Below are 14,306 nucleotides of genomic sequence, written 5' to 3' on the forward strand. Positions count from 1 at the left end.
TATACAGGGGTACTGGTACAGAGTCAATGTGGAGGCTATATACAGGGGGTACCTGTACAGAGTCAATGTGGAGGCTATACAGGTGTACTGGTACAGAGTCAATGTGGAGGCTATATACAGGGGGTACCAGTACAGAGTCAATGTGGAGGCTATATACAGGGGGTACCGGTACAGAGTCAATGTGGAGGCTATATACAGGGGGTACCGGTATAGAGTCAATGTGGAGGCTATATACAGGGTATTACGGTACAGAGTCAATGTGGAGGCTATATACAGGGGGTACCGGTACAGAGTCAATGTGGAGGCTATATACAGGGGTACCGGTACAGAGTCAATGTGGAGGCTATATACAGGGGGTACCGGTACAGAGTCAATGTGGAGGCTATATACAGCGGGTACCGGTACAGAGTCAACGTGGAGGCTATATACAGGGGGTACCGGTACAGAGTCAATGTGGAGGCTATATACAGGGCGTACCGGTACAGAGTCAATGTGGAGGCTATATACAGGGGGTACCGGTACAGAGTCAATGTGGAGGCTATATACAGGGTATTACGGTACAGAGTCAATGTGGAGGTTATTTACAGGGGGTACTGGTACAGAGTCAATGTGGAGGCTATATACAGGGTATTACGGTACAGAGTCAATGTGGAGGTTATATACAGGGGGTACTGGTACAGAGTCAATGTGGAGGCTATATACAGGGTATTACGGTACAGAGTCAATGTGGAGGCTATATACAGGGGGTACCGGTACAGAGTCAATGTGGAGGCTATATACAGGGGTACCAGTACAGAGTCAATGTGGAGGCTATATACAGGGGGTACCAGTACAGAGTCAATGTGGAGGCTATATACAGGGGTACTGGTACAGAGTCAATGTGGAGGCTATATACAGGGGTACCGGTACAGAGTCAATGTGGAGGCTATATACAGGGGGTAACGGTACAGAGTCAATGTGGAGGCTATATACAGGGGTACCGGTACAGAGTCAATGTGGAGGCTATATACAGGGGTACCGGTACAGAGTCAATGTGGAGGCTATATACAGGGTATTACGGTACAGAGTCAATGTGGAGGCTATATACAGGGGGCAACGGTACAGAGTCAATGTGGAGGCTATATACAGGGGTACCAGTACAGAGTCAATGTGGAGGCTATATACAGGGGGTACTTGTACAGAGTCAATGTGGAGGCTATATACAGGGTATTACGGTACAGAGTCAATGTGGAGGCTATATACAGGAGGTACTGGTACAGAGTCAATGTGGAGGCTATATACAGGAGGTACTGGTACAGAGTCAATGTGGAGGCTATATACAGGGGGTACCGGTACAGAGTCAATGTGGAGGCTATATACAGGAGGTACCGGTACAGAGTCAATGTGGAGGCTATATACAGGGGTACCGGTACAGAGTCAATGTGGAGGCTATATACAGGGGGTACCGGTACAGAGTCAATGTGGAGGCTATATACAGGAGGTACCGGTACAGAGTCAATGTGGAGGCTATATACAGGAGGTACCGGTACAGAGTCACCATCTCTCATGAGTACACAGTTCAAATCATCAATCTTCTCCTACGAAAACGTAGTTCATGTACATAGTCTCTGGTCATTGAATAGCTGTTTGCTTTTGGGTGCAGAGATTACTATGTACATTACTCCCTCTTGTCAAGTGTAATTCAATGTGTGATCATTCAACCAGCACTAATCCGATTGAGAAAATGACTGCATCATCAGCCCCTCATTGAAGGAAGCACCCTCATTACCGTGTAGTTGCTATTTCACATTCAGGGAAGGACTTTGTTATGATTATGACATTTATTTTATAAAACAAATTATATGAAATGTATTTTATGAAGTATATGAAATGTATTTTATGAACTATATGAAATGTATTTTATGATGTATATGAAATGTATTTTATGAATATATGAAATGTATTTTATGATGTGTATTTTGGACACCAAGTGTACTGTACATACTTGAGTGAGTCTTTGTGATCTCTAAAGTCTTGTTTTGGGAAGACCATGGCAGGATTGGAGTTGACTGGTAGGGCCAATCTCTGATTCAAATACATATCATCAAGCCAGTAGTCATATACCTGAGAGAGAGAGACAGAGAGAGAGAGAGAGAGGGAGAGAGAGAGAGAGAGAGAGAGAGAGTGAGAGAGAGAGAGAGAGAGAGAGAGAGAGAGAGAGAGAGAGACAGACAGAGAGAGACAGAGAGAGAGAGAGAGAGAGAGAGAGAGAGAGAGAGAGAAAATACCATGTTCACACTGATTATCATAATGTGGAGCAGGGGCGGGAGTTTGATAGATATCAGTTCACTGCTTTAATTCACGACTGACTGATCATCTGAGTGGCTGGTGATGGATGGGTCTTGCAGACGCCAAGTGGCATGTCTGATTGATCTATGGCCACAGTTTTAGATATTTCCCCACCGTTTTGTTAGCTTCAGTTCTTTCCTCTTTCCAATGCCAGCTGTTATTGATGGTCCAAGTCTATTGGGCCATTTATGGTGTTGATTGTGTTTTTAATCACAGTGTGGAGACTCTGTATGGACAGGACTCCGATTGGCTATAAAAGGACAGTCTATATGGACAGGTCTCCGATGGGTTTTAAAAGGACAGTCTGTATGGGCAGGTCTCCAATGAGCTATAAAAGGACAGTCTGTATGGACAGGTCTCCGATGGGTTTTAAAAGGACAGTCTGTATGGACAGGTCTCCGATGGGTTTTAAAAGGACAGTCTGTATGGACAGGTCTCCGATGGGCTATATATTGTTTAGCTTTCTGTTACCGACACACTGTTCTGTTATCCTGATGTACTGTGTCACTGTTTTTATTTTATTTTTACCCCTTTTTCTACCCAATTTCGTGGTATCCAATTGTTTAGTAGCTACTATCTCATCGCTACAACTGACGTACGGGCTCGGGAAAGACGAAGGTTGAAAGTCATGCGTCCTCCGATACACAACCCAACCAAGCCGCACTGCTTCTTAACACAGCACGCATCCAACCCGGAAGCCAGCCATACCAATGTGTTGGAGAAAACAATGTGCACCTGGCAACCTTGGTTAGCGTGCGCCCGGCCGCGCGATGGTGCGAGATGAGTCAAGGATATGCCTACCGGCCAAGCCCTCCCTAACCCGGACGACGGTGGGCCAACTGTGTGTCGCCCCACGGACCTCCGGTCGCGGCTGACTCTGGTCCCGGTCTCCAGTCCCACATCTCGTCATCCTGCTACTCTGTCCTGGATTCCCCACTCTACTACTCTGTCCTGGATTCCCCACTCTACTACTTCCTTGGATTCCCCTCCAGACGTGCTTACCCTGTCCCAACCCCTCTCGCTCCAGCCTCAGCCTCCGGACCTGCCTACCCTGTCTCAACCCCTCTCGCTCCAGCCTCAGCCTCCAGACCTGCCTACCCTGTCTCAACCCCTCTCGCTCCAGCCTCAGCCTCCAGACCTGCCTACCCTGTCTCAACCCCTCTCGCTCCAGCCTCAGCCTCCAGACCTGCCTACCCTGTCTCAACCCCTCTCGCTCCAGCCTCCGCACCTGGTTTCCAGTAACCCTCCCGAGCTTCCCCTGACCTGCACATCTCCCCCTGTTTTTCAATACCTACCTTGGTTACTTCATCCCAGTCTCCTTGTCTGAGTCTGCTCTTGGGTTCCCCTGTTCCACTCCACGTAACCGTACAATCTGGCCAAAGAGATGAACCCAGCAGAATCTGCTACTCTCCTCCAATTCCTCGCCGGCCAAGGTGCCCTGCTTGAGCAACATGACCAAGCCCCGAAGACCCTTCTGGAGCACATCAAGGAGTTTTCACAGAGCCTGTCTGACCTACAGGGCCGACCCTTCGCCCAGAGCTCATAACCAGTTCCAAGTCCTTCGAGAGACGTTTGTTCTGACTCCCGAGCGTTACGATGGCAACCTCGGAGCTTGCAGAGCCTTTTTGGTATTACGTTCACTAGTATTTTAGCAACAGCCCTACTCTTATGCTAGCGAATGGGCCAAGACTTCCTTGCTGATTGGCTGCCTCTGTGGAGCAGAGCTTTCCTTGGACACGGTGGTGTGGGAGAGACAGTCCCCCATCTGCTTCTCCTACTCCAGATTCATAGAGGAGGTGAAAAAAGTATTCGACCAATCGGTCTGCGGTAAGGATGCTGCTAAAAGACTCCTGTCCTTCCGTCAAGGCCCCCATAGTGTTGCTGAGATGGCGAGTGAGTTCCGCACCCTCGCCGCTGAAAGCACCTGGAATGAGGAGGCCCTTCAGGGAGCATTCCGGAACGCGCTCACTGAGACATGGTCGAGTTGGTCGAGTTGTTGTCCACGGATGAGCCTGAGGGACTTGATGAACTATCCGCTATCCGCATCGACAACCGTCTCCGTGAGCGTCAGAGGGAGAGGGTAGGTAGGGTTGCATATCCCATAACATCTGCTTCAGTGCCTTGTCCTCCTTCTCCGACTCTGGCTCGTCCAGATCCTGAACCCAACCCTGCATCCAGCAAAAGAGGGGGCTCGGCAGTAGTGGGAGATATACTGTAAAGACAAATCGCCTGCCCATCTTCCCCCAGACCCCTGTTTGAAGGCAACCTTGTGTGGCAGAGCCAGGCTTATCCTGTCTGCTCTCATCGATTTGGGAGCCGATGAGAGCTTCCTGGACCAAGGTTTTGTTACCCAGTTGGGCCTGGACCCACTCGATTCACCCCTCGATGCCAACGCTCTCAATGGACAGCTCCTCACCCGTGTCTGGGAGAGAACCGTCCTTGTCATCCTGCGTCTCTCTGGAAATCACCATGAAAAGATCAGTTTCCACATAATCGACTGTCCTTACTCTCCCATTGTTCTTGGCCATCCATGGTTAAAGCTACTCAACCCACAGATTGACTGGACCACCAGAAAGGTAACCACTTGTTCATTTTGTCACTCTAATTGTTTATATTCTGCCCTTCCCCCTGCCTTGTCTGTGCCCCAGTTCATTCCAGAACCTCAGGATCTGTCATCAGTTCCTCCCGAGTATCATGACCTAGCTCCTGTGTTCTGCAAGCATCGGCCGTACAACTGCACCCTTGACCTCTATCCTGGAGCTCCTCTCCCCAGTAGCCGGTTGTTTAACCTCTCTGGCTGCAGGACTTATCAAGCCATCTTCCTCCTCGGTGGGTGCTGGGTTTTTCTTTGTGAAGAAGGATGGGTCCCTGAGGACATGCATAGACTTCAGTGTTAAGAACAAGTACCCCTTGCCACCCATCAGCTCTGCTTTTAACCCCCTCCATGGTGCCACGGTGTTTACCAAACTTGACCTCCGGAATGCCTTCCACCTTGTCCGCATAAGAGACGGGGGCATTCAACGCACAACTGGGTCACTGAGTATTTAGTCATGCGTTTTGGATTTACTAACGCCCCTGCTGTTTTCCTATAACCTAGTCGATGATGTGCTGAGGGTTGTGATTGGACGTTTCGTTTTTTGTCTATTATATGACATCATGATTTTTTTACAAGGACCCTGAGGCTCACCAGCAACACCTTCGCCAAGTTCTTCAACGGCTGTTGGAGAAAAAGCTTTTTGTTAAATTTCTTGACGTACCCATCCAGTTAGCGGGAATCATTTTTGTCAACATCCGCTGAATTGCAGAGCGCCAAATTCAAATTAAATTACTAAAAATATTTTATTTTCATTCAATCAAAAGTGCAATATTGCAAACCACAGCTTAGCTTGTTGTTAATCCACCTGGCGTGTCAGATTTCAAAAAAGCTTTTCGGCGAAAGCATACCAAGCGTTTATGTAAGGACATCTCTCTCAGCAGATACAACATTACAAACAGCTAGCAGCAAAGTAGATTGGTCACGAAAGTCAGAAAAGCAATAAAATGAATCGTTTACCTTTGATGATCTTCGGATGTTTGCACTCACGAGACTCCCAGTTACACAATAAATGTTGCTTTTGTTCCATTAAGATTATTTTTATATCCAAAATACATCCATTCGGTTGGCGCGTTATGTTCAGAAATCCACAGGCTCGAGCGGTCACAACCAGGCAGATGAAAATTCCAAATAGTATCCGTAAAGTTCGTAGAAACATGTCAAACGTTTTTATAATCAATCCTCAGGTTGTTTTTACAATAAATGATCGATAATATTTCAACCGGACTGTAGCTTCTTCAATAGGAGAGAGAGAGAAATGTCTGCTCCACTCTGTTGGCGCATGCAAAACCCTGCTGGCACCTAGCCATCCACTGACTCGATGGGATCTTTCTCGCTCATTTTTCAGAATAAAACTATGTCTAAAGACTGTTCACACCATGTGGAAGCCATGGGAAAAGGAATCTGGTTGATATCCCTTTAAATGGAGGGAAGGCATGCAATGGAACAGAGAGCTTTCAGGAAAAACAGCACAACCTGGTTCAATTTTCCTCAAGTTTTCGCCTGCAATTTCAGTTCTGTTATACTCACAGACAATATTTTGGCAGTTTATGAAACTTTGGAGTGTTTTCCATCCTAATCTGACAATTATATGCATATTCTAGATTCTGGGCCTGAGAAATAGGCAGTTTCATTTGGATACGTTTTTCATCCAAACATCAAAATACTGCCCCCTACACTCAACAAGTTAAAGCTGAAAAACATGAGTTCCATGCTGCTAGAGTCTTTCCTGGGTTATATTACTGCACAGGGACAGTTACGTATGGACCTCACCAAGGTCATGGCAGTCACAGAGTGGCCTGCGCCCTCCAACCTGAACCAGCTACAGCGTTTCCTGGGGTTTGCACATTTTACAGACGTTTCAACCCACAACTACAGCCGTCTGGCAGCACCTCTCACCACCACCTCCACTCCGTTCCACTGGACTCCTGAGACAGAGGCAGCATTCCTGGAACTCAAGCGTCGCTTCACCTCCGCTTCGGTCCTCTCTCAACAAGACCCAGGACTCCAGTTCATCATGGAGGTGGACTCCTCTGACACTGGGATAGGTGCTGTTCTGTCTCAACGTTCCCCTCTGATCAGAAGATCCACCCATGTGCATTCTTTTTCCGTAAGCTCTCACCAGCAGGGGAATTTTGACATCGGAAACCGGGAACTCCTGTCGATAAGATGTCTCTGGAGGAATGGCGTCACTGGCTGGAGGGCTTTGTAACCCCCTTCATCGTGTGGACTGACCATAACAACCTGTCCTACATCCAGACCGCCAAACGTCTGAAATCCCGGCACGTCAGGTGGGCCTTGTTCTTAGGTAGATTAAATTTCACACTAACTTATCACCTCGATTCGAAGAATACCAATGCCTGATGCCCTCTCTCGCCAGTTCACCACCGACAACACGGCTACCAAGCCAGAAGCCATTGTGCCATCCACCTGCAAGGTTGCCGCCGTCACGTGAGAGATTGAGTCCCGCATCCCCCAGGCTCAGCAAAACCAGCCGGCTAATGGTCCTTGTAATGCTCTGTTTGTTCCAGATTGTGTAATGCTCTGTTCTTCAGTGGGGCCATTCTACCCACCTCACCTGTCACCCTTACCTTTTTTGCATCAGTGCTTTTGGTGGCCCACCATGGAGAGAGAGAGGTCCTGGAGTTTGTCTCGGCCTGTTCGGTTTGTGCCCGGAACAAAACCTCCACTAAACCCACTTCCGGTCTGCTCCGCCCTCTTCCCATACCCAGTCACCCCTTGTCACACATAGCTCTGGACTTTTTCACTGGCCTTCCCCCATCTAATGGTAACTCCGTAATCCTCACCATTAGTGACAGATTTTCCAAAATGTCTTACTTCATTCCCCTCTCCGAGCTCCCGTCCTCCAAGGACACTGCGGACCTGTTAGTATCCCATGTGTTTTGTTTGCATGGTATCCCCACTGACATCGTTTCCGACAGGGGACCCCAGTTTACATCCCAGGTATGGAGATCCTTCTGTTGAGCTCTTGGTATCAATGTCAAGCTTTCTTCTGGATATCACCCCCAGACCAATGGCCAGACCGAACAGGCCAACCAAGAGATGGAGACTGCCCTACGCTGCATGACTTCTTCTAACCCTTCCCCCTGGAGAGCTCAGCTACCCTGGGTTAAATATGCTCACAACACCCTCACCAACTCCTCATCGGGTATGTCACCCTTTGAGTGTGCTCTGGGTTACCAACTTCCCTTGTTCCCTGCTCAAGAGGTTGAGGTTGCAGTTCCCTCTGTCCAGGACCATCTGCGCCATTGTCACCGTACCTAGAGATAGGCCCAGGCTGCCCTTCTTGCCTCCGACTGGACCCAGTACCAAGCCAACCGTGGCCGGGCCTCCGCTCCAGTCTAAACCCCAGGTCAAAGGGTACGGCTCTCATCGAAGGACCAGCCATTGAAGGTGGCATCGAAGAAACTTTCCCCCCGATTCATTGGTCCCTTTGAAATTGACCTTGTCATTAACCCCTCTGCGGTGAGCCTGAAACTCCCAGCCTCTCTCAGGATCCATCCTACCTTCCATGTATCCCTGACTAAACCTGTCTGCTCCAGTCCCCTGTCTCCTCGGAGACAAGCATTTCGGTTTACAAGCATTTCGCTACACTCGCATTAACATCTGCTAACCATGTGTATGTGACAAATAAAAAATTTGATTTCCTCCTGCACAGCTCCTCCACCCCCTCGGCTCATCGATGACCATCCTGCCTATACCGTCCGGCGGCTTCTGAATGTGCACCATCGGGGTCGTGGCTGGCAGTACCTGGTGGACTGAGAGGGATACGGGCCTAAGGGACGCTGCTGGGTGCCCTGCTATCACATTCTGGACCCCTCCCTCTTACGGGATTTCTATACCTCACACCCAAATAAGCCTGGTTCTAAGTGGCGCCCGTAGAGGGGGGGGGGGTACTGTCACATCTGCTCCTGCAACGCACTCTACTACTCATTTGGTGTCTCCTTGACCTGCTGCCACTCCCTCAGTACTCTCTCCCTCTCCCCCTCTCCCTCTCTGTGTGATTGCGTGAGTGGAGACAGGTGTGCTGGAGTCAGAGTAGATCCCCACCAGCTGCAACCTGTTCCATAATCAAGACCTCTAAAAATACTCAGCCCTGCTACTTCCACACTGCCAGATCGTAATCTCTGCTCAGTAGGTCTACGTTTCTAGCCGTTAGTTCCTATTCAGATCCTGTTGTCCTGTCGTGCCTGTTTTCCTTTCCTGCCGCTGTTTTCCTCTCCGCTACAGTTCTGCCCGCTCTGACTCTGGTCCCTGTCTCCAGTCCCACGTCTCGTCATCCTGCTACTCTGTCCTGGATTCCCCACTCTACTACTCCCTTGTATTCCCCTCCTGACCTGCTTACCCTGTCCCAACCCCTCTCGCTCCAGCCTCAGCCTCCACACCTGGTTTCCAGTAACCCGCCCAAGCTTCCTCTGACCTGCACTCCATCTCCCCCTTCTGTTTCAATAAATACCTTAGTTACTTCATCCCAGTCTCCTCGTCTGAGTCTGCAATTGGGTTCCCCTTTTTCACTCCATGTAACAGTTGAAGTATACACTAGATCGATGGTAGACTGCTTTTGTGTGCTTTACACATCTGGGAGGGTAAAGTGCATCCCACTCCACACCAGATCTGAATATTCCCACTCCACACCAGATCTGAATATTCCCACTCCACACCAGATCTGAATATTCCCACTCCACACCAGATCTGAATATTCCCACTCCACACCAGATCTGAATATTCCCACTCCACACCAGATCTGAATATTCCCACCCCACACCAGATCTGAATATTCCCACTCCACACCAGATCTGAATATTCCCACTCCACACCAGATCTGAATATTCCCACTCCACACCAGATCTGAATATTCCCCTCCACACCAGATCTGAATATTCCCACTCCACACCAGATCTGAATATTCCCACTCCACACCAGATCTGAATATTCCCACTCCACACCAGATCTGAATATTCCCACTCCACACCAGATCTGAATATTCCCACTCCACACCAGATCTGAATATTCCCACTCCACACCAGATCTGAATATTCCCACTCCACACCAGATCTGAATATTCCCACCCCACACCAGATCTGAATATTCCCACTCCACACCAGATCTGAATATTCCCACTCCACACCAGATCTGAATATTCCCACTCCACACCAGATCTGAATATTCCCACTCCACACCAGATCTGAATATTCCCACTCCACACCAGATCTGAATATTCCCACTCCACACCAGATCTGAATATTCCCACCCCACACCAGATCTGAATATTCCCACTCCACACCAGATCTGAATATTCCCACTCCACACCAGATCTGAATATTCCCACTCCACACCAGATCTGAATATTCCCACTCCACACCAGATCTGAATATTCCCACTCCACACCAGATCTGAATATTCCCACTCCACACCAGATCTGAATATTCCCACTCCACACCAGATCTGAATATTCCCACTCCACACCAGATCTGAATATTCCCACCCCACACCAGATCTGAATATTCCCACCCCACACCAGATCTGAATATTCCCACTCCACACCAGATCTGAATATTCCCACTCCACACCAGATCTGAATATTCCCACTCCACACCAGATCTGAATATTCCCACTCCACACCAGATCTGAATATTCCCACTCCACACCAGATCTGAATATTCCCACTCCACACCAGATCTGAATATTCCCACTCCACACCAGATCTGAATATTCCCACTCCACACCAGATCTGAATATTCCCACCCCACACCAGATCTGAATATTCCCACTCCACACCAGATCTGAATATTCCCACTCCACACCAGATCTGAATATTCCCACTCCACACCAGATCTGAATATTCCCACTCCACACCAGATCTGAATATTCCCACTCCACACCAGATCTGAATATTCCCACTCCACACCAGATCTGAATATTCCCACCCCACACCAGATCTGAATATTCCCACTCCACACCAGATCTGAATATTCCCACTCCACACCAGATCTGAATATTCCCACTCCACACCAGATCTGAATATTCCCACTCCACACCAGATCTGAATATTCCCACTCCACACCAGATCTGAATATTCCCACTCCACACCAGATCTGAATATGCCCACCCCACACCAGATCTGGCTTCTGTTTTCAATACAGTACAAACCTAGCATGGAGAGACAATATATCACTCATTACTCCCATACTGCTAACAGAATACCCATGGATTTGAATGCTTAGTGTTGCTAGAGGGTCTTGTCTGCCTCCCAAACATCACCTTATTCCCTTTAGTGCACACTAGCTCTGACCACACCCCTATGAACTCTGGTTAAATGTAGTGCACTATCTAGGCAATAGGATGCCATTTGGGATGCCCCTTTGTCTGAGCGAGGGAGGGAGTTTACCCAGTTGTGTGTGTTGATGCTCTTTTCCAGTAGCTTCTCCTGCAGCAGCTCTCCAGTGCCGCCTGGTTCTCCAAACTTCTCCACAATGGATTTAGTCTTCTGGTACTGTTCCTCCTTCACCAGGTGTTTAATACTGGTCAGGTACATGTCCAGGGTCTGCTTCAGGGGTGGGACAGGCACCTTGGGCAGGACCTAGAGTCGTGAAGATCAATCAATCAATCACTCTCTCTCTCTCTCTCTCTCTCTCTCTCTCAATTCAATTCAATTCAATTCAAGGGCTTTATTGGCATGGGAAACATGTGTTAACATTGCCAAAGCAAGTGAGGTAGATAATATATAAAGTGAATATATAAAGTAAAATAATCTCTCTCTCTCCTCTCTTCTCTCTCATCTATCAAGCAATTAATCAATCTATCCAATTTATTCATAAAGCTCTTTTTACATCAGTAAGTGGCAACAAATGTGTGTTACTGTACATTAACCAAGCCTATACCCCAAAGGGCAGGCAGCTATTGTAATGACTGGGATAAACATTGGACTCATTGAGGCTGCACCCAAAAGGACAACATGTGTTCATCAGTGTAAGGAAGCTGTTGTCCTGTCTGTAGGCATTTATTCATTAGTCGGAGCATTACAGCTCGTATTTGCTTCCTGAAGTGTATCTTTAAAGCTTGCATTCTTAGAACCTGAGTAAATTATTAATTCAAACCGCTTGAAGCCACGTTAAGAATGAATTTTACAGCGTCCTGTGGGAAACGAAAATTATGCCTTTGATCGAAACAGCTAAGGTTATTTTATATTGAATAAAATGCTAATTAAATTTTTACGGAGTTAGTGTGTTGATTAATAATTTGTTCGTTGGGTCCGATGTGTTGGAATCCGTCTGTCATTGTGGTCAATGTAATTTGTGAGAGTGGGTTACCTACATCAAATGTGAATCAGGTATGATTGAACGCATAGGTTGGTAATGTTATAACTCGAAATTTGCTCCAAGAAAATGGCCATTCTCGGGGAGATACATTACAATCGTATCGTTCTGAATTCAATTGAATTTAGGCTTACTTAATTAATCCCCAGTCGGCAACTGAAGTTTCACTCCGCGGGCACGTGCTTCGTTCATATTCATCATAACCTAAACCAATGTTGCTAGGTACTTTCTGGTAGCATAGGCTGAACTGCTCGGGCAACGTAAAAGTTCATTGTTGAGAACCCTTTTGACTTCCCGGATTACTTCACCACGGGATTTCTCACAATTCGCAGAATGTGTATCCCTGTTGCTACAATTATGCACGGGGACTGCATCTTCTTTGGTGATTTAGTTGGTATCTTCCTACAAAACAGCCTGGATAAATTGGCCTTTACATGTAATAGGTTTAGAATTTGAAAAGTAATTTGAGTGCATTGTAGGCCTATCACGGTTTACAACTCTTTCCTTTTGGTAGGTAGTGTGACATAGTGTAATTTGATTCTGCATCACTTTTTTTGATAGTTTCCATTTGGGATAATACAAGTGTAGTACTTCCAGCCTGTCAATTCTCTAGTTTTTGCCCCTAGTGGTCACGAGGACACAGTAGAAATATTCGCGTTTCAAAACCATCCTCTTTTCAGCACCACGGACAGCGCCTGTATCTGTTAAACTAGCAGTGGTTGACAAGGTTGTTGCTCCATACTTTTTCCAATGATAAAGTCAGTGCGTTAGTTCTGTAATCCACTTATGAAAATCCCTTCTCACTAAATGTATAAAAAAATATATTAAAAAGAGCAAGCCGAATTTGTAACAATAAATACATAATTTTGTAGTCTATACTATTGCTATACAAAACGAACTCCCTAAAATAGCCTTTCAGCAATGGTATGTTGCCAGTCACAAATAACCATGTTACAAAACAGCAACAGTATGAAAATAATGAAGTAAAGCAAAGCAACGTGATTCTACATGCTGGATTCTAAATCAATAAATGAATATCGATTAAGCTATTGCTTTTGCAACCCACCTGAATAACATATTTGTCTCTGACCTTATAAGCAGATAAAGCCTTCATTTTAATATACCGGCAGAGATAAAGGATATTAAGGAATAACTGATGGTAAAATACCAAGGACTATCCTTCATTACACTCAGTATGAAACAAAATCGAATGTAACGAAAAGCGTTTCTTACATAGCTTTCCCTGCGGCCTTTCGGCGGCTCTCTCTCCACGATAGGCATGCTGTTGCCCGGTCTGGATCAGTCAGGTGAAAGTAATTTGAAAACCCTCAAGAGTTGGTTTAAGTTCAACCTCTTGAACGAATCCAGTACATCCAAATCATTCAAAGGGAAGAAAAAAGGGGGATTACGGTGAAATTGATTAGACTATATCTTAGAACTGTAACTGTGAAGTTATAATTATCAGTGAGATTTAAAAACTAAAATCCTTAGTGCCAATATGAATCTCTGTTAAATATAATACATTATTGTATAAACACAGGCTACATAACCACCAACACAATCTTTCCACAAGTATTAATCGACGAGCTGTCTCCTTCCAAGTCATCCAAACAAAGCACTTCATGCATCAGTTAACTTGCTGAACTAGCCATATTTGTGAATAATGAGGATAAGGAAAATGATTTCCGCTTACCTGAGCAATCCTTTTCTCCTGAAGAGGTCAAAAATGTTTGCAACTAGATGACAGTGTTCCGGATCCGTGTTCATAGAACTCCTTTGACGCGAAGGAATGTTCTTTCACCTCTCTGTCTCCAAGATATCCACGCCTACTTCAGACCCATTGCAAGGCTTAGTAAAGATGCTCTAGGTGGGGTTTGTCTCTAGCCACTGGGCACAGACGTCAATTCAACGTCTATTCCACGTTGGTTCAACGTGATTTCATTGAAATGACGTGGAAACAACGTTTATTCAACCAGTTTGTGCCCAGTGGGTACTTACCCCCGCAGGCAGCAAACTCCTCCCATCGAAATCTATTTGTGGAACATATT

The 14,306-nt window shown here is 46.7% G+C and overlaps 1 protein-coding gene across 1 annotated transcript in view; it reads right to left on the reverse strand.

The window, feature by feature from the left end:
• Window positions 1–14,089, reverse strand: part of LOC121840769 (choline O-acetyltransferase-like) — a 41,967-nt gene extending 27,878 nt beyond the window's left edge. The window contains exons 1-4 of the mRNA XM_042305855.1: window positions 13,952–14,089; window positions 13,492–13,611; window positions 11,331–11,522; window positions 1,985–2,103 (exon numbers count right to left, since the gene is read on the reverse strand). Coding sequence (XP_042161789.1) covers window positions 1,985–2,103; window positions 11,331–11,522; window positions 13,492–13,539 — 359 coding nt within the window. The 5' untranslated portion in view covers window positions 13,540–13,611; window positions 13,952–14,089. The remainder of the gene's footprint in view (window positions 1–1,984; window positions 2,104–11,330; window positions 11,523–13,491; window positions 13,612–13,951) is intronic.
• Window positions 14,090–14,306: the final 217 nt, after the last annotated feature.

This window comes from Oncorhynchus tshawytscha, linkage group LG25 (genome assembly GCF_018296145.1).
Source record: "Oncorhynchus tshawytscha isolate Ot180627B linkage group LG25, Otsh_v2.0, whole genome shotgun sequence".
NCBI classification, from domain to species: domain Eukaryota; kingdom Metazoa; phylum Chordata; class Actinopteri; order Salmoniformes; family Salmonidae; genus Oncorhynchus; species Oncorhynchus tshawytscha.